The sequence below is a fragment of the Notothenia coriiceps genome, unplaced genomic scaffold (assembly GCF_000735185.1).
Source record: "Notothenia coriiceps isolate Sejong01 unplaced genomic scaffold, NC01 NC01_scaffold00009248, whole genome shotgun sequence".
Taxonomy (NCBI): Eukaryota; Metazoa; Chordata; class Actinopteri; order Perciformes; family Nototheniidae; genus Notothenia; species Notothenia coriiceps.
Genome location: NW_011341949.1, coordinates 448,244 through 474,962, shown reverse-complemented (window position 1 = coordinate 474,962; position 26,719 = coordinate 448,244). Strand labels below are relative to the sequence as shown.

Below are 26,719 nucleotides of genomic sequence, written 5' to 3'. Positions count from 1 at the left end.
TTGATTGCTGTAACATAACATGGCTGGGTCCTGCCGTGCCTGTGGATCATGGGTTTCAGAGGAGCGTATCATTGACAAGAATGATCAAAGCAGAAAGCTCTCAAACACACGATGTGAAATTCATTAGTGGTATTAGAGGAGAGCTGGTTGGTTAATAATTATCATTAAAACGATCATTATCATTCAACATTGGCTATTTGGAAGTGTGTATTTTTTAATGATGTCATCAGCTTCAATGTGACAGATCTTTACAAACATTGTTAAGTTAATAGGGTTGTTAACAACTGACTTGTAATTTTGAAATTATCCAGTAATATTAACATGTAATTGTCAATAGATGTGCGGCGGTTCTGGAGACTAAGTGATGCTACTCACACTATTTATATCAGTGACTGGACTGCTGGCGAGGCTCTCCGAGGAGCTCCATCGCTGCCGCCTGACAGCACGTCGCCTTGTTCTTCCCCTCCTTACACACTGTGTGAGTGTGTATTTAAAGCGCAGTAGATTAAGATTTCATAAAGATCCAGATTAAGTTAGGGGTGTACACAAATTCATGAGCCATGAAACGGCTCTCTGGTCTAGATTAAATTGGTGATGATGTGCGTAATTTAAAAAGTGTATACACCCTCATCACTGATCCTCATTAGCCAAACTACTGCTTACACCAAAATAACACTTGGAATTAATTAATGAAATGTAAAAAAATAAATTAAATAAAGAGACATTTATTAAGGTAGGCTTACCTACAAACATGTTATATCATATTTACATGCCAATATTGTTAATAAATATTCCCGTTTATAAATGTAACAATCATACCTGGCCCATATTTCCCCCAATAAAACATACATGCCTGGGTATTTTATCAATAAACTAAGTTTTATATCTACCATTATCATAATATAAAGTATTGTGTAACCTGACCAACCCCTATTTGACAACAATTAAAGTATAGATAATATCTATGGTTGCAATGTTTTTAAATTGCCTACATACATCGAAATTTTGGTATTTCAGTGTGTTTAAAAAGATTACATACAGTGCCAGTATAAAATATGTATCCCTCTACACATTTTTATCATTTATGAATTTAATATTTGTATACAAGTATTCACCTTTTTTCATACCCCTTACAATAGACTTAAGCAGCAATTTCAGTCTCATGTCTCAATCAGCTTTGCTCATCTAGACATTTCTTTGTCATTCTCAGTTAAACTGCTACAGGACTGTCGGGTTATAGCGGGGGGGATTCATGAGTGAACAGCCCTTTTCGAGTCCAGCCACAAAGTCTTGATCTGGGCTGTGACTCGGACGCTCCAGGACATGATCATTGTTGTTTTTAAGCCATTCTTCTGTAGCTTTGGCTTTATGCGTGGGAGTGCGAGCAGCGTCTTGTAAAGGTCACATTTGGACCTGCAAAATGTCACAATAGTATTTCCATTGACTTTAGTGGCATAGCAATATACCTTTGCTGGACTGAAAATCAATAGGTGAGATGGACGGATGTGAGTCAGACAGCCATCCTCCTGAGTCTGTAAGAGGTCTGAATCCCCCTGTTGAGCCCCGTTGTCAGCTCCAGTAAATATAGCATAAACACAGACATATGACAGTAATTACAAGATTCTGGGATGTCTTACCCGGATATTGGGTCAGACCTTAAGTTAAAAGCAGGATAATAATGGATCATTTCTAAAGACCCGTTTCCTGAAACATTATGGGGCCACCCCGTTAGATAGTAAATGGTCTAAATAAACTGGTATTAGAGTGTGTGTGTGTGTGTGTGTGTGTGTGTGTGTGTGTGTGTGTGTGTGTGTGTGTGTGTGTGTGTGTGTGTGTGTGTGTGTGTGTGTGTGTGTGTGTGTGTGTGTGTGTGTGTGTGTGTGTGTGTGTGTCGGAAGGAAATGATTTAATTTTTCAATGGCCTGTCTGCTATCAACAGGCTTGCCTCTTGAGAGAGATGTCTGCCTTGATAATTGTGGCATGAACCTCATCAGCATTTCAGATGAAATGGAGCTAGACGGGTCACTTTGAGTTTAAGAGACGCTAATTTGATTGAAATTCAAACTGGGAGCACCAGGAAGTAGATTGTGCCTTTTTCTGTAATGTGCTCCCTTCACTCATGTCACTTTTCTCCTCTAGTTACACAGCAATTGTCTTCGCTGCCTATTCTTTTTTTTATATTCTGAATTACAAGTGGCTGCTTAGGCTTCCTGAAAGCTATTGTGTTGAGGGATAGAAAATTGAGCAGTGTGGGCAAAACTATCTAGGATACGACAATTACATTTCTTGCCCTTAGTCTAAACTGGCCGTGTCACATGAGCAACAGATGCCGTTTAACATCATGAGGGACCTGAATGACTGTCTGTACAGGTTCTATTTAAAAGACAACACTATTCAATGTTTTTTTCCTTCGGACATACATATGCGTGTGTGATTAAGTAAGTAAGCCTTTTGCTTTAAAAAAATAAATAGTTTAATTATATTATAGGGACATTTGAAATGTTAACATGTTTATATTGTTATAAAATCGTGACCAAGATGTGTACTGAGCATTTTACATAAAAAAAGGAAGATATGTCTTTATTTTCAGTTTACAGCACTTAAGCAGTGTGTTTGCTTCGCAGAATAGAACACATCCCTTATTGCGTACATTTCATATAAAGTAGCATTTAATTTGAAGAAGGGTATGCATAAAAATACATCTTAAATGAAATATACTTCAAGCTTAAATGTCAATAGGTTAGAGTCGCATTTCAGCAAAGCAGAGTTGCAGCTAAGCTGATCTACTGTACGGAGCAGCAATGATTAAAATGACTTATCTGTACTTCGAGGTGGATTAGTGAGAACCAGATGTAGATTAGTCTTTTATGGTTTAGGCAGGCTTACACCTTTAGCTACGTATGTTAGTGGAATAGAGTTAGTAGAATCTGTTATACTCAAGTCAATTAATTATTCACTTAGCACATTATCTTCATGTCCAATTATTCCTCTGACATGCTTTATGATGGCAGTGGAAAAGGTTAAATTGCATATGGCTACACGGTTTCAGGAGAGCTCTCTGTTACACCTTGTTGGCATCTTATCGGAGCCCTTCTCGCTGTCAGCAGGGAGTGCTCATTTTTAAAGGAGATTTGCATCAAATCCAAGCAGAATTTTCTGTGACACTCTAATTGTACTGATGTCTGCCTCTCCCAAAAGGTCAGAGATGTGATGGGATTACATTTAGAATACTTCAGTGTGATTAACAGGCTGCTAGGGAAATGGAGGCAATCAAAGCAGAAAGTAGTTTCAAACTGCACTTTTTTTTTGTTTTATTTCAAAAAGAAAATGTTAGGACTATTTTTGTCACTAAAGAGTCTGACTACCGTCCATTTATTACCTAAATATACCATAAAGCTATTATTGATCAATACAGCTTTAGGATTATAGCTAATGTTACTGCTGGTGCTTTTAACACAAAACCAATTTGTCAAAAATAATGATAACATGGCGCTGTATATTTCCTTGATACAATTGGCGTACATTTTTTCTTTCCAAACAATTGGGTTATGTCATTGCTTTAAAGGCAACTTGCCTCTTTACTTTTTCATGAATCTCATTTTCTAACTGGCTAATTATTCTTTCTCTTGGATTGTAAGATACATGATATTGTGACTATTTCCACATTTCCTTCCGTCGAATCATGTTGAGCAGTCAAGGTATTTATAGAACTAGAATGTTTCACTCTGGAGGGAAGTGGAGACAATTCCTTTGACTTAATATTCATTATGTACATGATTAATTACTATATAGCCTCAGACTATCAAAAGATAGTCAGGGATATGATATTTTACATGTATTTAATTAGTGTGCACTTTGAGACCTGTGCCCTTGCAGGCCCAAATGCTGAACTTTTTATTGGAGGAATTTCAATTACATGCTCTCTCTCTCTCAAATGGAGGGCTAGGACTATAGCAGAAGTCATTAGGGCTTTTTCAATTGGTCTCAGGAGATGCTCAAGGTTTCACAGATGAGAAGAAATCAGAGTAACACAATCCCGTAGATCAGGGCGCTCCTGCTCCACAGCGGTAAAATTAGGGCGATATATCAGAAAGAGCCATCAACACTTATGTCAACATGGTTTCAAAAGATATATGAGCGTTTTTTCCCTAGTGCTTATATCCTGTTGTTTAATACGTTTGCCTGAGAAACGATGGCAGGCTTATGTCTCATTAGTGTCATGAATTTTATTTTTGATATCATTCTGTTTCATATGCCTAATATAAACCAGGCAGTTGATTCCTGGTCTCATTGGGATCTGTTAGAAAAAGCACTGTAAATTATATTGCTCCTGCATGACATGCTTATGCATGAGCAAGGGGACAGAACCATCAAAGTGACCATATAATATATGGAAAGTGCTGCAGAGTCATGAAATATTACCTAGAAAAACAAGCAGCATATTATGCGCCCAGCATGAGGTGCCTGTTTTAATTCCAAAACAGTAATTCATTTCCATAAAAACAAATACAATATGCTGATTTTCTCATCTGTTATCACACGTGAAGGTCGTTAATAAAGTGGAACGCCCCTTGGGACCCTCACTAAACAAAGATATAGACACAAATATGTGTCATTATGGCTCTGTAGTATAATACACGGCTATAATATTACCAAAAGCAAAAAAATCTTTTGAATTGGCACACAGGAGGATTGGGTGAAAATAGAATAGGAAGAAGAGGGAGATGAATTGTTTCTGTGTGTGTGAAAGAAAACAGAAAAACATAATTCCAATTCTTATTCCAATCCTGTTGTTGCGATTTTATGTTTTCTCTTTCTTTATTATTAGAACACAGGAGCTGTTAGTCTTACTTGCTAAATAATTTGTGGTTGAGGTTGTTTTTAATCTGGGACCTAAACAATTCCCCACCCCCCATACGCCTGTTCAATGCTATCTCAACAGTAAGCGACAGTCTACTGCTCCCCCCCCCCATGCTACCTAATATTATTTTAATAACATTTGGACACACAGCGGCCCAAAACAAAGGCAAAACCCAAAGCACAATACAATGCAGCCAGTAATACATTTTCCAATGATCTGCTGGAAGTGGGCGCACTGGTCCGTGATGAGAAGACAAATATTATCTCTGGTCCCTGCTAAATCAGCAGAACAGACTTATTGATCTGGCTCCTCACGTTGCCAATAGAATTTTAAGTCCCCTTTGTAGCAGAGAGAAGGCTTGCTGGGGGTATAGATGTCATTATCATGATTTCAGTACAGCGAAAGGGCGGTCACCTGCAATTCCCCGGGCTTCAGAGCACACCACAGGCTCAATTAGACTGTCTGCTCTCCAGATGTTAAAGGCAGTCTACGAAATTAACTTTTGACATCGCTTCGCATGGCTGCCGAAATGAAGAATAAAATGTATAAACGTGATATCTAATAAAACCTTAGGTGCAACCTTTCGGCACGAAAGTACCATAAATTACACATATTTTTACTAAACCGAGAGCTGGTTATGATTATTTAAATTAAAACGTGTATTCTTTTTTTTCAAGCTGCTATCTTTGGGTATTTCTGCTCTTTCGGATCGAGAATTACGGAGGCTGCCGTAGAAATCATTAATGAGACCTTTGATGGCATTTTGGGTGCGCATTCAAGAGCCTCATCTAGCCGCTCAGCATGTAGAACCATTCAGAGAAGGAGCAAGCTCAAATCAATAAGACAGGACATTTCAGTGAAACATAGACTTTGTTCATCCCGTTCAAATGCGCCTCATAAAACACAAATTTGGGGTGTCAAATAAAAAAAATCACATGAGGTCCCCATGAATTGTAGTTAGTTCAATGTCTTATTTTATTTATAGTTGTTCAATTGCAAGAAGGTGATGTGTAAACAACACACACCAGGTCTGCTTTGTAGTAAATCACAACTATAAAGGGTGAAGTTACAGAACACACAGAGCACAAACTGTGTGTAATTGCAAGATTCAATGAAAAAGTCTGAACAAGAAATGTAATAAAAAAGTTATTGACTTGACAGGTAATATAGCAAAGCCTTTTTGATATTTTCATTGGCCTATATACATTCAGACAAATTACCCTGGTACACACGGACTAGCACAGCGCAAAAAGGATCTCATAACACACAAAGCAGAGAAGACCTTACAGAAGGCACTGAGTGAATAGTGAGCTACCCTTTTAGCTAACAGACTGAACAGCATCGTAATAGCAGTATTGTTTGTTTGTTGGGAAATGTTATTGTTTGAAAGCAAGAGTTAAGAACACATGCTCTTCTCTCATCCTGCATTTACGCTCTTTGAAATAAGGGATTTATTATGTGTTCATGTTGCTCATTTGTGTTTTTTTGTTTCTCAGATGCAACAATCGGACACAGTGCATTGTGATCACTGGTTCAGATGTCTTCCCTGACCCCTGCCCAGGAACCTACAAATACCTGGAGGTCCAGTATGAGTGCGTGCCCTACAGTAAGTCTGACCCTTGTGTCACAAATTGAAACTCTCCCTCCTCCCTTCCCCCACACTCCCATTCTCTTCTTTGCCCTCTCTCTTTCATTAGTATCACACCATATCCTGTCTCATTTCTTCCTCTTGCCTTGTCCAGACAGTCCGCTCTAACACCTTCCAGCACCATTTTTCCTCTATCTCTTCTTCCATCTGTGTCACACCATGAACTTTTCATGAAATATGACCTGTAAAACCCTTTGGTCCTCTTTCTGTACTGCCTTTATTATTGATGTGCTCACCGTGTTTCCAGCCGACCGTGGTATCTTGTTATGAGGTAGCAGAATAGAAGAGGAAGGGTAGAAGAAGACAAGCTGACTCTCAATGATGTTTCATCACTCCAGTCTTGCACGGAGAAGTCTATCAGGCGCTAAACAGCTCACCTTGATGGCTTAATACACATCCGTACAACAGGTGTTGAAATATGTTAACAGATGTTTCATTATGTAACAGAACAGAATGGCTCTACTCGTAAGTCAACAAGGTAATATTTCACCTAAAGAGATAGTGTTAACATCGTTCTGCTCCTTGGACGCTTAAATATTCATAGCTCCCAAACAATCTTTGGATTGCCCTTTGAATTAAAATTCCCCTTTGTCCTTTAAGCTGCCATATTCATTTGCAATCTGCGAGGGGAATTCCCCCCATTTAAACTTTACAACCTGATTAATAACAAAGATTAAGATGAATTGCCAGAATCACTAATCAGTTGTACATAAAATAATGAGATTGCGGATCATTGAAGATAGTATTTTGCAGATGTCCTGTAGATTCAAATGTATTGTGTACTCCGATGTCTTTAGATGTTTTTATACTCTAAAAACACATTTCCCAAATATAGCCCACATTTAAATAATGCAAAGTTAATCTACATACCACATATTTTATATTCAACACATTTCATCTACATTGCTAATTAGCGGTACAGTATACCTGTCCAAGGCGTCCCCTCAGTGTTGAATCTGAATGCATTAGCGAGCATCATTAAATGGTGAATCCCATTACAACTTAAAGGTTAACCTCGTCAAGGCTTTAAGGACCTGTAATTAAAAATGGAATAAGCAATAATGAGTCGTTGAGTCCACCTTATTGAACAAAGACAAATCCTGTAGGTTTTACCCTAAACACCAGCTTGTTTTTTCCCTTCACCTCATAGTTAAGTGAAGTATTGATCCTATGTCTTGCTGTGTTACCTCAAACCTCAATAGGAGGATTAGCCTCAAGGTGCACTCTTTTCCGCCCACTGTTATGATTGTCTTTTACCTCCTTCTTGCACCAAGGAAACAGTCAACAATGACGCATTGTGGTGAAAAATAAACTTCTGCCCAAGGACTCTCAGTCCTGGCGATGTCTATCAAACGAAATATCCCAACAGGTCGTCACTTCACTCTCAGCCATTTCAAAAATGCATATCTGTAGCCCCATCTTTTTGCTTCTCAAGGTCCATGCCCAAGCAGAATAGGACCAAGAACACAGAATGTATCCTATCGCGACTGCCCTGGTAAGTGCTTAGTGTTCTCCCAGTCTGATCCAGTCCACACAGCCCAGCCTTTCCCACTCAGCCCTCATGTAAACTGTGATAGATTGTGATTCATAGGCAATTTCGTGTCATGTTTTTTCCCCTCTGGCCAATCCTTTGTCTCCTCTTCCCCCAAAATAAAATCAATATACATTTCAGCGTCAGAGTACTCCAGAGAAAGGAACATTTTAGTGGATTTACTGAGCTTTTCTACACCAGAGCTAACCCTTTCTTTAGATGGGAAAGCATAGACCCTTCCTACAGTTAGAATAGATCATATGCCAAATTACTAGATTTGTGATTAAAAACATTGCAGTGGTTCAGGAGCTTAGGATCCCCTGGATTTGCTGGGTTACAAGACTTTAGAAGTTGTTTTGCAAGACAACATATTAAATCCCCATTAAGCTGATCAACGACGGGACAGTGTCCTCATTTTGACTCGTAGCCGCTGCCCCTCAAAGTCTATTTGTGCCATGAAATATAACCAGCAGCTTAATAACACAATATGATAAACAGCTGTTTTCCGTCTCTGTCACTGACTGAACATAATGTGCTACTTAATTATTTTTGCTCTATTGTCTCAGCCTATGCATAATTACACAGGCAAATTTGGAATTGTTCTCTTCTGTGCAAGTGGCCTTTGCAACAACATTTCCACGTTTCATCCTCTTGGCTTCATAATTTGGTTATTTTCATGGACTGCCCTCATTAGCAACATTATATTCATGTTCCAGCCAAGGGTGTACATTTCGCCTTCACCTGGCACTGAGTCACCCTTTGAATTGGCTTTAGTAATTGCTTGAATCAGGCAACATAAAAGTAGACCATTTTTTATTAAGACTGCTCTGTGCAAGCTTTTTGGAAAAATGCTTGGAAAAAAGTTGCTCTCCCTATTCTCACTTGCTAACAGAGGGCAGCCACAGTCCTCTATGCTAAAGTTGTCCTTTGCTTTCCTTTCATCACATTGTAATGCAGGGAAACCCCTCGCTCCATGTGACAGTGCTGGAAGGATTATGAAAATTGAAGTTAAGCTGTAGCAGCATGATCTTTAGGTGTCTTCGCTTTTGTGTTCAGATGTTCTCCCTTATTAATTCAGTGTAGCCATCAAAAGGCGTTAATTTAAATGAAACACGCCGAGTCGGCAGGTGACAGCAAACATTGGTTCAAGTGAAGATGTAACATTTGATTATCTACAGTGATTATTACAAGTTAATATAATTTGATTTGTAACAGTTATAGGAAGCAGAACATCCTTAGAAATGCTGTACTATGTAGTGGAGAAAGTTTAGGGTCTTAGGGTTTAGTTTGGGATGTGTCTCATGTTTGTTTGTTTCAATGTTGCTATATTAAAAGTGACTGACTCTCTTCCCTTCCCCTGTGCAATCTGCAGGAAACCTCCTTGGCGACCTGACTCATTCTCTTCATCCACTGACTGATTTCTGATCACACTGATTGCTATTTTCAATTTCTTACATTTCTACTAACATCATCAGGTCTTCGTGTTTTCCTTTTCCTTCCAGGTTTCCTTCACATCGTCTTTTATGTCCTCTTCTTTCCTCCTATGTTTTATTTGGCGTTGGTGACTTCTGAGAACTCAACTGTTGTTAACTTGTTTACCTCCTATTGTGTTTGATCTCTTAGTAAGATGCAACAGACGCAGAATGCCGTGAATTAATTTACAGGTGTTTCAGATTCTCTAGTTTCAACTGTCTTTTGAAGCCTAGGTCAGACTCAGCAATTAAAACTGATCCGAACTTTGATATGAATCTACACTAATTAAAGCTGGAGGGTTTCAGCATTCAAAGGAAAGCTAGCTTATGGTTGCTCACATCATCCCAAGCTATAAAAGCTGAGTCAAAATATATACATTAGGTATTTCAACATTGACCCTTGCAGGCTCGCTGTGGCGGATCCTTTGTGTAGTGAAGCCCCTTGAGACTGAAATCTAAGAAAGACATTCAAAACCAATAGAAGTGTAAATCAAGGGCAAGAGAACTGATGCTGTATTTGGGAGATTAAAAACACTACGAGTACAAAGTTGCCCTGTTTTGAATGAATGCATTTTAAATTAAATGTTATGCATTATGCTTCTGCCTGTACCGATTCAGTCATTACATAAATCTCCCTTTTCAGTTTCATACTTTTAGACTATTCATATAATAATGTAAGTGGAGACAGAAAATGTAAATACCTACAGATGTAATGCACAGTGCAATGTGCCTGAATCAGTTCACATTTTAAAAAAATTTTTTTTTAACTCAAATATCTTTATATTTATTACATTTTAAGCTTAATTGCCCTGTTTTCTTTTTTTAATAATTTATTTTAACATTAGAGTAAGGAAATCAAATCAACCAGATTTAAAATGTAACAGCGAGCAATCTCAACTTTTGCAGATTGGAAAGACAATACTTGTGAGCATTCTTGCAGTCTGACCTAGGCTTTAAAATAACAACTTTTTCTGATTAATTTGAGTAAATTTGTTATAAAAACATTTCTAGAAATATTCCATCTTGTTGTTGATGCATATGGCATTCTTTTCTAATTTGTAATCATCATATGTTTTATAATCAGACATTAACATCAGATGAATGCTTCTCGGTGCCTTGTTTCAATGAATTTAAACTTGTTGGCTAATTTATTGCGGACTTCTGCCATAGATCGGAAAGCACCAAATAACAAATGAAGTGCAGTCCTTTATTGTGAAATGTAATACACGCTCCGACAGTGAGTGCACATAATGTATTTTGCTCCAGTGACTTACACTGATTACCTGCTTCCTGCATAAAGCCAAAGTTAGTTCATTTATTTGTACGCTTGTGGCTTCAAAATTGTGAAAGAAGTAAAGTTCAATGAGAGTTTCAGGCCATGACTTTTTAAAGATATTATTCAGATGTCGAATGATGAAATGGCACCGTAATTGTAATAAAATCGGCATGTTTGTCAGTAGAAATAAAAAAGTTATCATACTGCTTTAGTTAGCTTTATTTAAAAAAAAAAAAGTATAAAACAAAAAGACAAATTACACTCTCTTCATTATTGATTGTGTTTGGTGGTGGGTGGATTAAAACAGGCCAGAGTTTAAAAGCAAAACAAAACCAAAGTCATAACTCAATAAAATGCTGTAATGATTTGCATTTTACAGTAGTTTTCACTGGCTGGCTTTAAATCTAAGAAAATAGTTTAACTAAAAGGAAGATCATTCTTGTGTGTGAATCACAGAATTGCCTTCCAGTAAAACAATCTAAAGATGTTTTACTTGTAAATGTCAAAAAGTTATGCCAGCACATAAATGCAGGCAGTTGGCAGTGAAAGATAAAATCCACCCACCACTGTGCCATTAACTTGTTGTGACAATTGATCATTTGGTACTAATCTAATCCTTTTTCTAAAACAGGACCTAAGCGGCTCTATGTCACCGTTCTCACGTTTTTCCTGCTTTCTCTGAATAGGTCTTCCCGCCTTTGTCCGTGTCTCATAACGTGTTTCTGCATGTGTAATCGTAGCGATGACAGTTAATTCATATTAATCTCTTTTTTTTCCCCTTGCACCCCTTTCATTCTCTCTTCCAACGCTTAAAATAGAAGTGGAGCAAAAAGGTAAATAAAAGACACGATCCAAACCCTAGCTCCTTGTTTTGTGGCATCTGGTTGTAAACTACCTATTTTCCCATGGTGGCCCCTACAAACACATCGCAAACGTTATCTTCAGCATCCCCCCCCCCTAGCCAGTCTAGTGGAACAATGGAAGCCCTGATATTGGCCATAAAAAAAAGACAGCACATGAGCTGCCATAAGATGTAAATGGGCTGTATTGGCTGCAGTCCACAGGGGCTCTCTCTCCTCATTCTCCCTGGGTGCTTAAGCTACTCAGCAGATTCTCATATTGCCTGGCTTCCAAACCCTTTTCCATAGCATGCCATGGTTACAGTGTATCTTGGCCCTTTTTTCCAAGCTATTGCTTTCTACTGTCCCTTTTCTCTCAAGACCCCCCTCCTTTCTTTTCACGATTCTCCCCATTATTCTCACCTGACCACTTGCTGCTCTTTTCTCTGTTGATTCTTATGCCTCCTATGCCTCAGAGCACCAACCATAACACCTCAAGAGACCCTTACTGAAAGTTTTTTAAATGTTAATGGCTGTGACATTTGTACCACATCGTAATGACAAGCCACTCGGGTATATACCGTAGAATAGGTGGTGTAACCCAGACACGTCTAAGTACACACAAACATTTTGCAGACTGTGTTGACTCCTGCTCTCTCATAACCCGTCTGTTGCCAAGTGACTTTAGTTGGCTGCATTTTTTTTGTTTACAGGACCAATTGTTTCGTTAAGTTTTGTTTCTGTTCTATTTTGTGTTCTATTTGTGTTCTACTCCCAACAGTTAATGACTATGAGGCCCAGCTTCTTTTTGTTTCTGACTACTTTATATATTTAAACATTATGCTTAATAACTTTCCTATTCCTTTTTTTCTTTCTATGCACAAAACCAAAATCCTTATTCTGCTTGTGAATATTGGCTGTAGCTGTTAGTTGTGTTTTGGCCACTCTTTAATGTTTGTCTGTCCCCACTCTTCATGGACAACCTGTAAAACAAAATGAAGACATTAGAGATGATATGGATATTACATATATTTTTGTGTGGTTTTTATTTTTCACATGTTAACCTGTGTCCGTTTTTTTTATTCTACTCTTCTCCCATTACTAGTTTTTCTTTGTCCTGGGACTCTGAAAACTGTCGGTGATCCTTCCTTTCTATTTGAAGCGGAGCAACAAGCCGGCGCCTGGTGCAGAGACCCGCTGCAAGCTGGCGACAAAATCTACGTTATGCCTTGGACTCCTTATAGGACAGACACTCTCATTGAGTATTCCTCTTTTGATGACTTCCAAAATGCCCGGCTAACCATCACCTACAAGCTGCCTCACCGGGTGGATGGGACCGGATTTGTGGTCTACGATGGGGCCGTGTTTTTCAACAAGGAGCGTACCCGCAACATTGTGAAGTTTGACCTGCGGACTCGAATCAAAAGTGGTGAGGCGATCATCAATAATGCCAACTACCACGACACATCGCCCTACAAGTGGGGTGGCAAAACAGACATTGACCTGGCCGTAGATGAGAATGGGCTGTGGGTGATCTACGCCACCGAGCAGAACAACGGTATGATCGTAATCAGCCAGTTGAACCCCTACACGCTGCGATTTGAGGCTACCTGGGACACGACCTATGATAAGCGCTCAGCCTCCAATGCCTTCATGGTTTGTGGAGTACTGTACGTGGTCCGCTCCACCTATGAAGACAACGAAAGTGAAGTCAGCAAGAGCATGATCGATTACGTTTACAACACCAAACAGAACCGTGGGGAATACGTTGATATCCACTTTCCCAACCAGTACCAGTACATTGCAGCTGTGGATTACAATCCGCGAGATAACCAGCTCTATGTGTGGAATAATTTTTACATCCTGAGATACACTCTGGAGTTTGGCCCACCTGATCCAGCACATGGTAAGAACCTAGCCCCGCGACAATTTATTTTTCTGACAAAATTATTAAATTGCATTCCCTGAAATCGTGATTTTAGTTGCTGTCGAGGGCGCTTTGATATTCCTTTGGTATTTCCCATCTGTGTATGAGGTGTCAGAGCTGACAGGTTTTTAATTTAGAATCTTATATGTGCTAGATATGTTACGGAAGCTTTGGAGTGTAGGAAAGCATCTCAGGGGGTGAAGTGAGTCAGACTCTGTGGTAAACAACACCTCGCAGCCAGTTACCATATCATAAGGGATCAGTATCTTGGGGATTTGGGGAGGTTTACCATCCGGGCATTCCCTGAGTCTCTGGTGCTAAGGCTCAAGGGAACCCTGCTAGCATATCTCGTGTTTTAAAGAGAGTATGACAGGGAAAGAGATATATACTTTCACCTCTGGAAACATACATGCCCGGACAGGTGCAAAGTCTTGCCTGGGGCAAGGTTAGATCATTCCCCAAGTGCAGCTGAACTCCAAATCTCCATCGGCCATTAAAAAAAGTATTTCACTCTGTCGGCAGAGTGTGAGGATTCAAGGTTCGGTCTAAGAGAGAAAGAGATGGTAGACACAAGGGAGAAGGATCAATCATCCGGGGTCACATCAGCAGTGTATGTTTTTAATTTAGCTGTCAAGAACTGAGGGGAAGCTAGCCTAGGCCTCTGATAGTCCATACCCTGAGAATATAACAACAGTAATTATCCTAATCCCCTCTACACCCAGAGTCCTAAGTCCACGTAATGCTCAACGCAGTCAGTGATGAGCCGCAGAGGTCAAGCAACTTTTCCACAGATTATCCCAGAGCTCAATATTTATTAATGTGTTTGCTCGTCCACTTTTGTATTGATAAGACGTGGGCTATGGCTGCTAAATAGGGTTCAGCCAGTGGAGCAGCATCAATCCGGCCAAGACAGGCTTAACTGTGACAAGTAACTTACTGTAGTGCAGGTTGGAAAGCGAAATGAATATGCCGAGGGCGCATTGAGAGCTATACTGCAACAATCATCGGGAACAAGATAAAAACATTTTATTTTATTTTCCCAACTCTGAATAACATATTTGAAGTTTCTCCACTGCCAATAAGACAGATAGTAGCCAGATTTTTTAATTAAATATTTGCATATCACAAGCACATTTAGAGCAATTGTGGAATATGCTTCAGCCAAAAGGTGTTTGCTTATTTTAGTCATGCCCAAAACATAATGTCACACAGAGCAAATTCAAATGAGCTGTTTCCAAGCAGCACCTTGCAGACAGCTGCTGTAAAAGTGGTCATGATATCACCTTTTCTGCTATCTAGTACAAATAAATTGGAGCATGTCTTTACATGCCATCATGTGTTTATATAATAAACGCTAAACTGATTATAAGGCAGTCAAGCTACAGCCTCCGCAACATCCTTTATTTTCAGTTTGGCTGTTATGGATTCTTGGAATAAGCAGCGTACAGACAGGCTGCATGCTCAATTGATTTATTCATTTGCTGAATGAACACTGATTAGCGATAGAGAAATCAGAGGCTTTAACAGGATTCGCCCTGAAATAAGAGTCAAATGTAGTTATTGAGTGTGTTTGTGTATTAGGGCTATGTATCATATTTGAATCGCAATTACGATTTTGGCTTGCAACAATTATGAAAACAACATAATCGAAATAAAACGATTATTTTTTTATTTTTTATTTTTTATTTATTTCTTATTGGTTTTTCAGTTGAATTATACTTAAAGTTCAGGGTAATCAACTGTTAAAAACATACTGTTCACATTTTTTTTTCAATAAATGGATGTTTTCAAAGTAAATCGTTTTTAATAATCGTGATATCAATTATTGACTCAAATAATCGAGATTATGATTTTTGCCGTAATCGAGCAGCCCTAGTGTGTTATGTGTGTGCTTATTCAGACAGTCAAGCTCCCAAGCACCCTATGGATTCCCTTCCTGTAGATACTGTTTGGACACATACACTGACTGACATACTGCATTTGCTTCTTGGAGCTTCTGTACTCACACATCTTTATTTTAACCTCAACAAGGACTCTGTTCTCTCTTCTTGACAAATGACACGTGAGCCTGCCCGGCGCTTCTGACTAATGTATGTTGAGTTTCAGTCGATGAGCGCAAGGGAGAATGGTCCATGATGATCATCAAGATGTCAATAAACTTGTCCTCCCACATGGCAGATGTTGACACATAAATGATGGCACTTTTTCTCTGGCTGTCACTGGATGCCCTCTCTGTGATATCTTGATGTTCGTTTCAGAGCCTGCTTCACTAGACACTGAAACAAGCTATCAGAATGCTTTTGTAATTTACAAAGTTGAAGGCACATGTTTTGAACAGCAGTAGACTAAAAAAAGAAAAGAAAAATGAAAAGAACATTTCAATTTTGCTCAAGTCATCGCAAGCACATGTGAAAGCTTAACACATGCAGGAATTTGTGTTTGTACAACAGAGCACGGCTAATTATTCATGTAGATGCTAGAGCTGTGTTAATTGTTTGACTTTTTTCAAAAGAAAACAAAAGGATCTGCATGTTTTTCATTTAACACAGTTTTTCAAAGCTTGTACGCTGTCCACCGCAATCATACTCCCTTTTTTGACAAAAGTGCACAAACAACTCTTGTCACACGATTCGCTCCGTCATGGAACGCAATCACATCAAAGTGATGTTTAGACCCTGTGTGGCAGACAGCTGGGTTCTTGTCAAGTCCAATAACATTGCTCATGTCGGGGCAAGATCATCTCTTGTAGGATTATGGGGCAGTGGATGGGGTCACATCCAACATGCGGCTCCACTGGACGTGGACATTAAATGGGTCAGTAAGTCCCACTCTTGGCTTTGACCAGCAGAGCCATAATCCACTCATTTAACCATGACTCCATGCCTGTTTTTCTTTTTGCATTCAAGACCTCATTAAGTACATATTCCTTTGTCGCATCTTGTAAGTTAGATGATTAAATTGATTTAAATTAGGTATTCCCAGAGAAAACTCATTATGCCTCATTTCTATGGACCTTTTATTTATGCCAAGCTCTGATATTTGGCCTCAAACCACTGAGTAAGCATCTCGAAATCTGTTTCTTAGCAGAAGTATGCACAAACAGACTTTATTCACTGCCTCAATGGGGCACAGGTGAGACTCACAAACCTTTTTATTTATCCCCAGTTGCAAAATTAGATCCTGCATCGCTTCCATATAAAAGCCCCCGGTGCTGCAGTTTACACCCACACAAATCAAGGCCTGCTGTTTAATTGTTGAAATGTCAATACATTTGCATACAATTTCAATCATTGCTGCCCCCTCAAATTATACATTTGCAAGTGGGGATCATAAGGAAGGGAATGACCCAATTTGTTTGAAATTATAAGGTAGGCCTCACTGACACAACTTGCCAATTAGCCAACAAAACGCTGCATGTGGTCAAAACAATGTAGTTTGTGTGTCATGAAAGTGCTTTGCAATGCAAAAATGCTCAGCTGTTACAGATGCTTGTGAGTCATGTGCATTAGCAGTCACCCCAGAGAGCCTACCTCTTATAGTCTGATGAATATACGCCTCACTATAAAGCTCCCCTATGATTCATTCCTGTCTTCTGCAGTGCTTACATAGAGGTCAACTCGTGCATGGCAACATTTAGAGAGACAGCAGAGAAAGTGGGGAGAGAAAGAGAAGGATGGATACTTTAAACGTCAGCATCGAGCTTTCACAGCCAACTGAGGTGCTCAGGTAAAATGGCAGAGACGTCTTGTTCCTACATGCTCAGCAGTGGCGCAGGGATCGGGATGTGTTAAAAACGGCCAATTTGTTTGTTTGCCTTGACAACAACCCCCCTCCCTCTCCCCAGCCCCCTGTCAGCTGCCCAAGTGGACACAGCGATTTGATCGGAGACTGTGTTGACGTGGAAAATCACCCTTTTTGTTTTCCTGTCCTCCTGTCATATTCTCGTTGTTTCTTTTTCTGCTGCTGCCATTTTAGCGTATCTCTTTTTTCTATTTCTCTATTGGATCAATCTGTTTCTTTCTGTATCTCTTTGCCAGCCCCATTACTTTTTGGTTCATTTTACTCTTGCTGCCAGTAGTCTCTCACTGTTTTTGTAGTACCCTTCATCCATGAGGATCCTTGAACTGTGCCTTAAATCCAGATATTTGCATTTGTGTGCGTGCATGTCTACACATATAGGCCTCTGTTTGGCTTCTCTCCTGAAAACAGGCTAAAGACATCATCATTCCCAAAGAGAGCAGTGCACACTAAATGACAGGATTTGAGTAAATCCTCATCCGTGCCTTCTGGTAAACTGTACACACATAACAGCAGGACAAAGACGGCCATCGCGCACATGAAGATCAGGGATCACAGACTACCCAGTTTTGTCAGAAATATTTGTTCACCAGAGGAACAGTTTGTATCAGGTTTTAGATGTAACCATAATTATTATTTGAACAAAATGTTTTACGAAGCTTACTGTATTTTAGCTGTGCTTATATACATGTTGGATTGATCCACATTTAGCTGCTGATGTAAACCAGCTTTTTGATTTAGGCTGTTGTTAAAAGCAACTGATCTGTGGTTCTTTCGCACGTTTATTCCTGTTGACTTAAACTCCTGTTGGCTGTTGTCTCGATCACACTAGTGTTGACCGACAAAACAATCCCTGCCAGACCAAATCAAACACCTCGCTGTACACAACAATCTGCAGAAAACAGCTTTGTAAAAATCCCCAAAAGGCACATATAGCCTAAAATCTGTGCGTTGTCCATGTTATGGTTTAATTCCACTTGTCCCTTATGCTCTTATAGCACTTAAAGGTGTCCCTAGATCCCCAAATTGTGTCCGTCTTAGTGATAATGTTTTGAACTCGGTAAGCTTGGAATCATTTCTTCTGAGCTGTTAGTGCACTACTGGGAGTGTTGCTTTATTTAAAGGCCTCCTTCTTTACTGCTGGACTACAGGATCTCCCTATATACCTTGCTTCCATTTGTATTCCTCCAATGAAGGTTTTTTAACCACGGTTTTATGACAGACTGTGACGTTATTCCGTCTACATCATAACCCAATGGTCTCATTCTTGTTTATGATATAAGGGTACATTTAACCTGGGGCGATAAAAAGGGGTGAAATCCCACGAGGGGGAATTTACAGTCTTGTTCACAACGTCTGATATTTCATCGTGGGATAACACCTAACAACCCAGCGTCTGGTAGCGTTAAAGGCCATCCAGCTCATGATGTCACGAGGTCACCGGTTTCTTTCACCCGATCTCTGCCGCTCGTCTTAAAACGCGATAGCCGTGCGTTGCAAAACAAGGAGGTACATTTCACCCCTTATCCACAAACACATCTTGTATTCCCAAGCTGATAGTTACCTTTTCTCCTGATGTTAAACTACTGTACACAGCCGAATGGTATCCGCTGACAGTGTACAATTATGTGGGCAACAAAACCCGGGGTTATGATTTAGAATGTCACTGAGATGTTTTACATAAAAGAGAGAGAAGGGGTGATTATGCTTACACTGAGCCCTATGTAGCCAAGGGGATCCATAGTCTCTTGTTTGATTACAGTCTGACTGTGGAACAAGGCGTATTAAAAGAATTATTACTCAGACATCACAATGGTCCCCCATCACTCCCTGACACACGCCTTTAAGGAGATTTATTTCGCACAGGCCTGATTATTGTGTCTGTGTGTTTCTCTAATCTGTGTATATGCACCGTTACACAGCTGTGAGCGTGCTTATGGAGTGTATATGTGTGTGTGCGGACACCCCTGAAACAGACATCCTCCTGTGCGCACAGCATTAAATATCAGTCTGCTCGGCACACTTGGAGTTAATGCTTGAAATTTGAGGCACGTACAGTACAGAGAAAGCTGCGAGGAGGGAAAAAAGCAGGCTCTAGTCTGGCAGCTGCTGTGTCTGTTCTCTATACTTTGGTGTCATTCTGTGTTTGAGGGTGTATATGAATGTGTACATGTGTTTATAATCTCGCTTTCGTGTGTGTGTGGGCCTGCCGTTGTCCATAACAATCAATGAGTTTGTATTGTTTGAAAAAGAAATATTGCAAACAGCAGTAAATAACATAATCCAGCTATTAGGTTTTGTTCCCCAAGACATGGACGTATACTGTACACACCCTCACAAGGACGTGACACATGGGAAATTATCCGAATTTTCACTCAGCTTTCTTCATATTTACTGCCGATACCCAAGCAATCATTCGCCGTGTTCCCCCCCCACAGCTACAAATGCAGCGCACGGTGAAAGACGTGTAATCCAATTTCCTTTGTGTATTATTGTTATTATTGGTAGATATCAAAATGCATCACAAACGTATTGTAAATCATCACACTATTTCATACTCAAGAACAGCTCCATTTCCATATGAACTCAGAAGGAAGGCTGCACCCAGAGAGGACTGAGTGAAATGCATGTTTGTGACTGAGACAGCATTTGCAAAGGAAATAATTTACACTTAGTTTTTTCGCAGCCTGACACCTTATTTCAATTAACCTACGCTTTGTTCCAAATGACTTGAAAGCTGATGGGTTATTCATTTATTTTCCATCCTCTAGATTCATCCTGTTCTGATGGCCTCAAACAGACTGATGTTAGACTGACTGTCTATTCCTCTTCCATTAGGAGATGATTGCCACCTAGGACCCAAATGTCACACTGTACTAAAGAAGACATGATGATTTTACCTTGGCAAGGTGTACATCTCCTACAATATGGGAACAAAGAGCTAAACCTCCTTGCTCCACATCATTATGAGATTATGCCATGACAGATTAGGGGATAGAGCAGAGGACAAGTGAGATCTAATAAATCCTTTAACTTTTTACTTGGTAAATTAGCTGAAACAAGTGCTAAATAGGTGTTCACTTACCCCTTCTTTCCCTCCTTCGCAAGAGAAACAGCACCTGGTAATGTGTATGAAACATTACCCTGATGAACAACCATGCGGTGCCTACTGAAAGTGAAGCCATTAAGCATAATATAAAAGACACACATGCTGTCGGTTTTCATTTGTCACCACGCCATTACTACCGAGTCTTGGTAAAGAGGCTCATCTGGGTACCGTGTGTGTGCATCTTTGTGTGTGTGTGTGTTCCTTAGTGCTCACGACGTGTATGCATATGCTCTGACAACAGTCGGCAAGCCGAGCCCCCCTCACCTTTTTCCTCTCCTGGATTCCTTTTATCATTGTCTGTCATCAATCCCAGACCTATAACCCCAGCGGTACTAACAGAACCACTGTGATACATTCAAGTGCAACAATGTGTAGGCGTTGAATCATACAAAGAGGTTATGAATATGTCTGTCCAGACTATTGGCAGCTCTTTGGAGAATATCACTCCATGCGCTCACAGTGTGTGACAGCTAATTGAAGGTTCCCTTGGGCTTAGTGCAGCAGAGACATAATAATCAAGGATCCTGTCCTGGTTTCCATATAGGCCATATATGGGATTTGCTTCTTCTGTCATAATCAAAGGAGTATTGCAGAGTGAAGGCATTCAGTTGTGTCAGCCATGTGCTGCCACCGTGGAAAATTGAAATATTTAGTTCATGCGTTGAATCACAGAAAGTATGGAAAAGGCTGCTGCAGCACTATACTGTAGCAACAGATCAATACCCATCCCTCACTGTGGCTGCTTATAAACTTATCCACTTAGACATCTCTGTGAAGAAGTGACTGCCTGAGAAGAGTGTCCATTGTAATACCTATGGGTTAATTCCTCCCAGCTTTCATTGGATCAAATTAAACCAAGCTATGGCATAAAGGTAATGAGATTATTGTGTTGCTGGCAGGATTAGGGGCTGACACGCTACGTACACTGGAACAGCAGTGGACAGAGATGCCGCATTGTTTATGCACGAATCTCCCTGGGAAGTACAGCATACATTCATATTAGCCTCTTTTGCGCACAGTAAAGAGGATTAGTTCGCGTCATAGACATGACATGAATATCCCAACAGGATTATTATAGCCTTTTACTTATCTCCTACACATACTACTTAATGTTAATGAAGCTCTTTAGTGTATATTCTATGACTGTGCTTGCCGAGAAAAACAAAGCAATGCCCAGACTTCGCCTCAGCAAATCCACCCCACAACAATTTTCCTAATCCCTCTCCAATGGAATGCTTTAGGAGAGCCAAACACATTAGTTGTAGCCTGGTATTAACTAGGCCTGAAATGAATTACTGCCACAATTTCACTGCTGATAGTAGGTAGCAACAACATAAATACAAACTTCAAAGAGATTTAATTGTACATGTAACTAGAACATGGAGCTCAACATCCCTGCAAGCCATGACACGCAGCCCTGTTGAGTGAGGGGTGTAGACAAGATACAGTTGTTAGTTGACATGCTAAAGGAATGTGCTTGGATTACAGCAGATGCGTCTTTGATTTATTGGCTGTAGTAGCGGGCCTTTTATCTTAAATCATTCTGTCGAGCGGTGATTCATTTTCATTTTATTTCTGTCTGCATTCTAAACGCCTCATAGACGGAGACTGCTATCTTATCTTTATCATCTTTCATACTTTGGAAATGAGAAACCTATAAAGGGCCCCACAGTTTCTTAGGAATCTTCTGGACGTTTGCCAAGCAACCCAGACGCTGATGCTTAAATAGAAACAATGATAATTAATTCACGAATTATGTCGACACATTCATTTTCTTTGGATTTCAACATTACATGCTTTCGTTTTCAAACTCAACTGGAAATTTGCAAACGCTTTCTTTATGGTTATTACTTTCACCTCTTAGTCTTCTCCAGTGAGTCATGAGAAAATAAGCGTTGTAGCAATAGAGAGGTATTGGTGCAGAATGGAGTCTGGCATTTCTCCCGGCCGGCTAAATGCTAGTGCTGAAAAGGCCACTAAGCACAGGTTGTCTCTCAACCGCTGTGACAGGCCGTGCAGCGACAATTTCACTGTGTTGAGTAAAAGGATACAGGTAGGGTGGGAGGGACGGGAGAAGAAGAAGGCTGAGTTGAAATCAGCCGATTCTGTCTTCAGCTCAGTGTCAGAACAGCCAGTCAGCTGTGTACACCTTCATGCCACCTGCTTGTGTGTGTGGGTGTGTGTTTGTGTGTGTATAGAGTTCTAAAGCCCTCAACAGGAGGGAGCACAGAGTCATCTCCTCTGGTCAATAGAGCCTAATTCGCCACAGGTAGCAGCCAGCCTCAAAGCCGATTTCCCTTCAGCTCGACTGTGCCGAAGCCTCTCATCCACACCGGGGGGCGTGTGTGTGTGTGTGTGTGTGTGTGTGTGTGTGTGTGTGTGTGTGTGTGTGTGTGTGTGTGTGTGTGTGTGTGTGTGTTTTGGGGGTGCTATCAGCTAGACCCATTATCCAATGGCAGAAATAGATATGGAGGTGTTGCTTCCGGGGGTCTGGCTGCCTCTCCAATGGAATACAAACTTTCTCCTACCTCTCCTCTTCAGTCTGTCCCCATTGTTTCTGAATCTTCTTGCTATTGTGTTGTGTGTGCCTTTTGTTTTCCAAAATCATCCCCCCTTTCTCTATATTCTTCCTCCTCCTGCCCCTGACCTGCTATTCTCTTTTACTTTCTGTAGCTCAGCCTCTTCGATGTTTTCACTACTGGTCGTACTGCTGAAAAAGACTGTGCTCAGCTCAAGCAGTGTAACAGCACCTCTTCACATTCTCTGCATGCTCTACAGGCAGCCTAATGGAGGAAATCAAAGTACTCAAATGCGATTAGATTCAGTTTGCACATTGCATTCCAATCGGTGCGCTTTTGATAAATTCAACCAATGTTTTTTTTACAGAGGGGAGGTCATGTTTTCTTTTTGTACTCAGTGGATGTGGACCAGATTTATATCAAATATTTTATGTGTATCAACATTTCATCTATAAAACTCCCTTCAGTTTGACTTGTGTGAAATGTAATTACAGTGCTTCTCACTTCTCTGGTGTATCACATGAAAAATGTCTTCATAGTTTTTCCTTAGTGGCTCATGTTAAATGTAAAGAGTGCACTATTTTCTCTTTTCCTGGGACTGAAACATATTGTTTTTGCCTGGGGCATTGCATGAGTTACTGCACACCTGCTTTATCAGAGTATGAGTTGTTGCAAGAAACAACTGCAAAATGAATGTTCAGGCTCCATGGCTACACATACAGATTCTGTGTTACTCTAGTGAAACTTAATCAGCCATGCCACAAAATCTCCCAGCCAGGAATGATTGCCAGGCAGGGGGATGTTACTGTAATTATTGTCTTGTTCATTGCAGACTGAGTGCCTTGGATAAGACATAGTCAACGGGAATGCAAATACGCTTGTTGCACAAAGCACTTAGCTGCAATTTACACAACGGGATACATGTGATGTTAAACATTACATCTTTAAACATGGTCAGAAAAGAAATGAGGTATGTTAGTTACAGGGGACATCGTTAGCGGTATATGAGGGCATCTGCCCACCAGAAGGTCAAGTTGAATAGCTGCCACAGTTTTCTCAGCTCAACCCTTCATATATCCATATCATGCACCCCAGGGATGCCACGCTAATTAGCTAACCTTATACAACAACCACAGGTCCAACTACCATTTGATTTGAATTCCTCGTATATATGTTATTCCATAGCACTGGATCATGTGTTCATTAGCACCCATAATAAATGTTTCCTAGGGAGAATCAAGCTCCATAAATCGTGGAGGCGATAATATCATCACGTAGCTGTTATCCTCATCAACATGTTGCTTCTTTCTCTTCACAGCTCCACCACTTTCAGAAGTCACCACGACCCCTCAGCCTCAGAAAACGACAACCACCACCACAACAACCACGGTGCACTGGGGTGTGGCCAACACGAGCTCCACAACAGGGCTCAAGGACGGCAGCAGGGGAGCGCCCAAGCCTCCTCCTGTGATTCTGCAGACTACTTCCCCTCCGCCCCTCGAGTCCTTCCCTTTACCCGAGCGCTTCTGCGAGGCCATCGAGAAAAGAGACATAATGTGGCCTCAGACCCAGAGGGGCATGATCGTGGAGCGACCTTGCCCCAAGGGAACACGAGGTAAACAGCACTTCTGTTCCTCTCAGGGCCGTGTGCTCGCTGCTTTCAATATGACCCGAGGCGTCCCCGGAGAACATCCCAGAGTTTGTTCAGATGTGTGAGATAATCTTGCATACAACTTTTGTATCTATAACAGGCCTCAGTTGAAGTCGGTGTTAAGGGAAAACGGGGACGGCAGATTATAAAGCGGTTAGGTTTTTAGCTGTGTCACTCCAGGTCGGAACATGATTTAGCAATCTGTAACGGCTGTGTTGCGGAGCAGTCTCAGCTGTTCCTCCTGCAGCCTGCGTGGAGACGTGCCTCCCTCCTTTGATTGTGTGTGAAATCGTGTTAGTGCTCAGAGTTGGTCAGGCACGGGATAATTAGGACGAGGAAAAACATGTTGTCGCTCTGAAGCAAAAATAGGAATGAGCCGTTTAAAACATTTTCTGAATGAATTGCAGAATGTTCATCTGCCTGTCTGTGAGTTTCCTGTATCCGGCTATTTTCTTTCCTTTAGAGTCTTAAAAAAGAAAACTACATTCTGAGGCCTTTGTTTCTGAGTGAACCACAGGCAGTCCTTCTCTGGCTTCACTTTCATATGAGATTTATCAATTTGCATGTTTGTATATTTATTGTTCGTGTGCAGTTATCTTATCTGTGTCCTTGTCCTGTTTTGCCCTGTCGAGGACTTCCTGGGAAAATAAATCTGATATGACTTGATTTAACGTGAGTCTTCTGTGCTTGTTTTCTCTTTCAGGCACAGCCTCTTATTCATGTGTCCTTTCCACTGGGGCCTGGCACCCGAAGGGCCCTGATCTCAGCAACTGTACCTCCCACTGGGTCAACCAAGTTGCCCAAAAGGTTTGTATAAGCTCTGCCTCGATGTTTTCCCTATGTCACTGCAATGTGTTTCTTATAAACATACAAAGGGTAGACAAATAATAGAAGCATGTCCTTGTTGCTAAGATGGCTGCAAAGCTGGCTGAGATTTAACAGTTGCATTTATCAGATAGGAAATAGGTCTGGAAAGTTGTTTATGTTTTCAGAAAACAAATATAAGCTATAGAATAAATCAGAGGTGTCACAGCAGTAAATGTGTATATTAGTTGTAACAAAGGGCTCTGTGTGTTTTTCTATCTTACCACACAATTAAAACTGCCACCATGGCAACTTCTCCTATGTGTAGAAAGACAAATCTGGCATTTCACGGACTCATTCAAGTCTGATTTGATGCCTGAAACAAGGCTGTAAAGAAATCTTTTTTCAAAGTCTGTGTTCTTGCATTCCTGTGAACATTATTCACTCCCTCTCCCTGCAGATCCGCAGCGGTGAGAATGCCGCTAACCTGGCCAACGAGTTAGCCAAGCACACCAAAGGGCCCATCTTTGCCGGGGACGTCAGCTCCTCGGTGCGCCTGATGGAGCAGCTGGTGGACATCCTGGACGCTCAGCTGCAGGAGCTCCGGCCCAGCGAGAAGGACTCTGCCGGACGGAGCTTCAACAAGGTATATTAGTGTTCCCAAAAGTAATGCAGTAATGTAGAGTAGCTGTTATTTTGTCACATGCCTTTCTGTATTTCATCTTTTCAAGTTCAGCTAAATTATGAGACAAACAGGCAAAAAAGGTTGTTATATTATTTCAGACTCTGACATCTATCAGAGATCTTAAGCACTTTGAGCTCCAGGTAAGCAGGTCTGCGGCACATGAAAAGGGGAGTGGCTGGATCATTCAGTAGTTACTTTGTAAATCGACTGATTCAGTCAGGGCTACAACGCCTATACTCTTCAAATTGTGCAAATTACATGTCTCTATTTTTGTGTTCTTTTTCTTTTCTAATAAAAAAGCTTCAAAAACGAGAAAGGACATGCAGGGCATACATGAAGGTACTGAAGCAATGCCTCTGCCCACTCTGCTTGCTGCCGTCCCCTTTATTTCCTGTACTACTGTATCTGCCCCAGCCCCAGTTCAGAAGCATGTCCCCTCTGCACTGTGATGTTCTCCCTCCTCCCTGTGCTTCCTGCTTTTTTGAGTAATTGCCTTACACACAGACACAATCGTAGCTTAAGTGCTCTCTAAAGTCAAAGAAAAGTCATCTCCTATTACAGAGATGGCTTCTTTACATGGATGTGTCTCTGTGTTGTTC

At 40.7% G+C, this 26,719-nt stretch overlaps 1 protein-coding gene across 4 annotated transcripts in view; it reads left to right on the top strand.

Moving 5' to 3' along the window:
- Positions 1 to 26,719, top strand: part of adgrl2a (adhesion G protein-coupled receptor L2a) — an 89,495-nt gene that overhangs the window by 41,588 nt on the left and 21,188 nt on the right. Inside the window, exons 4-10 of one of the 4 annotated variants that reach the window (XM_010770832.1) lie at positions 6,358 to 6,467; positions 11,607 to 11,621; positions 12,733 to 13,533; positions 24,299 to 24,595; positions 25,335 to 25,438; positions 25,896 to 26,081; positions 26,421 to 26,459. In XM_010770832.1, the coding sequence (XP_010769134.1) occupies positions 6,358 to 6,467; positions 11,607 to 11,621; positions 12,733 to 13,533; positions 24,299 to 24,595; positions 25,335 to 25,438; positions 25,896 to 26,081; positions 26,421 to 26,459 (1,552 nt within the window). Of the gene's footprint in view, positions 1 to 6,357; positions 6,468 to 7,944; positions 8,005 to 11,606; positions 11,622 to 12,732; positions 13,534 to 24,298; positions 24,596 to 25,334; positions 25,439 to 25,895; positions 26,082 to 26,420; positions 26,460 to 26,719 lie in introns of all 4 variants that reach the window. The other 3 variants (XM_010770831.1, XM_010770833.1, XM_010770834.1) reach the window with 3 other exon arrangements.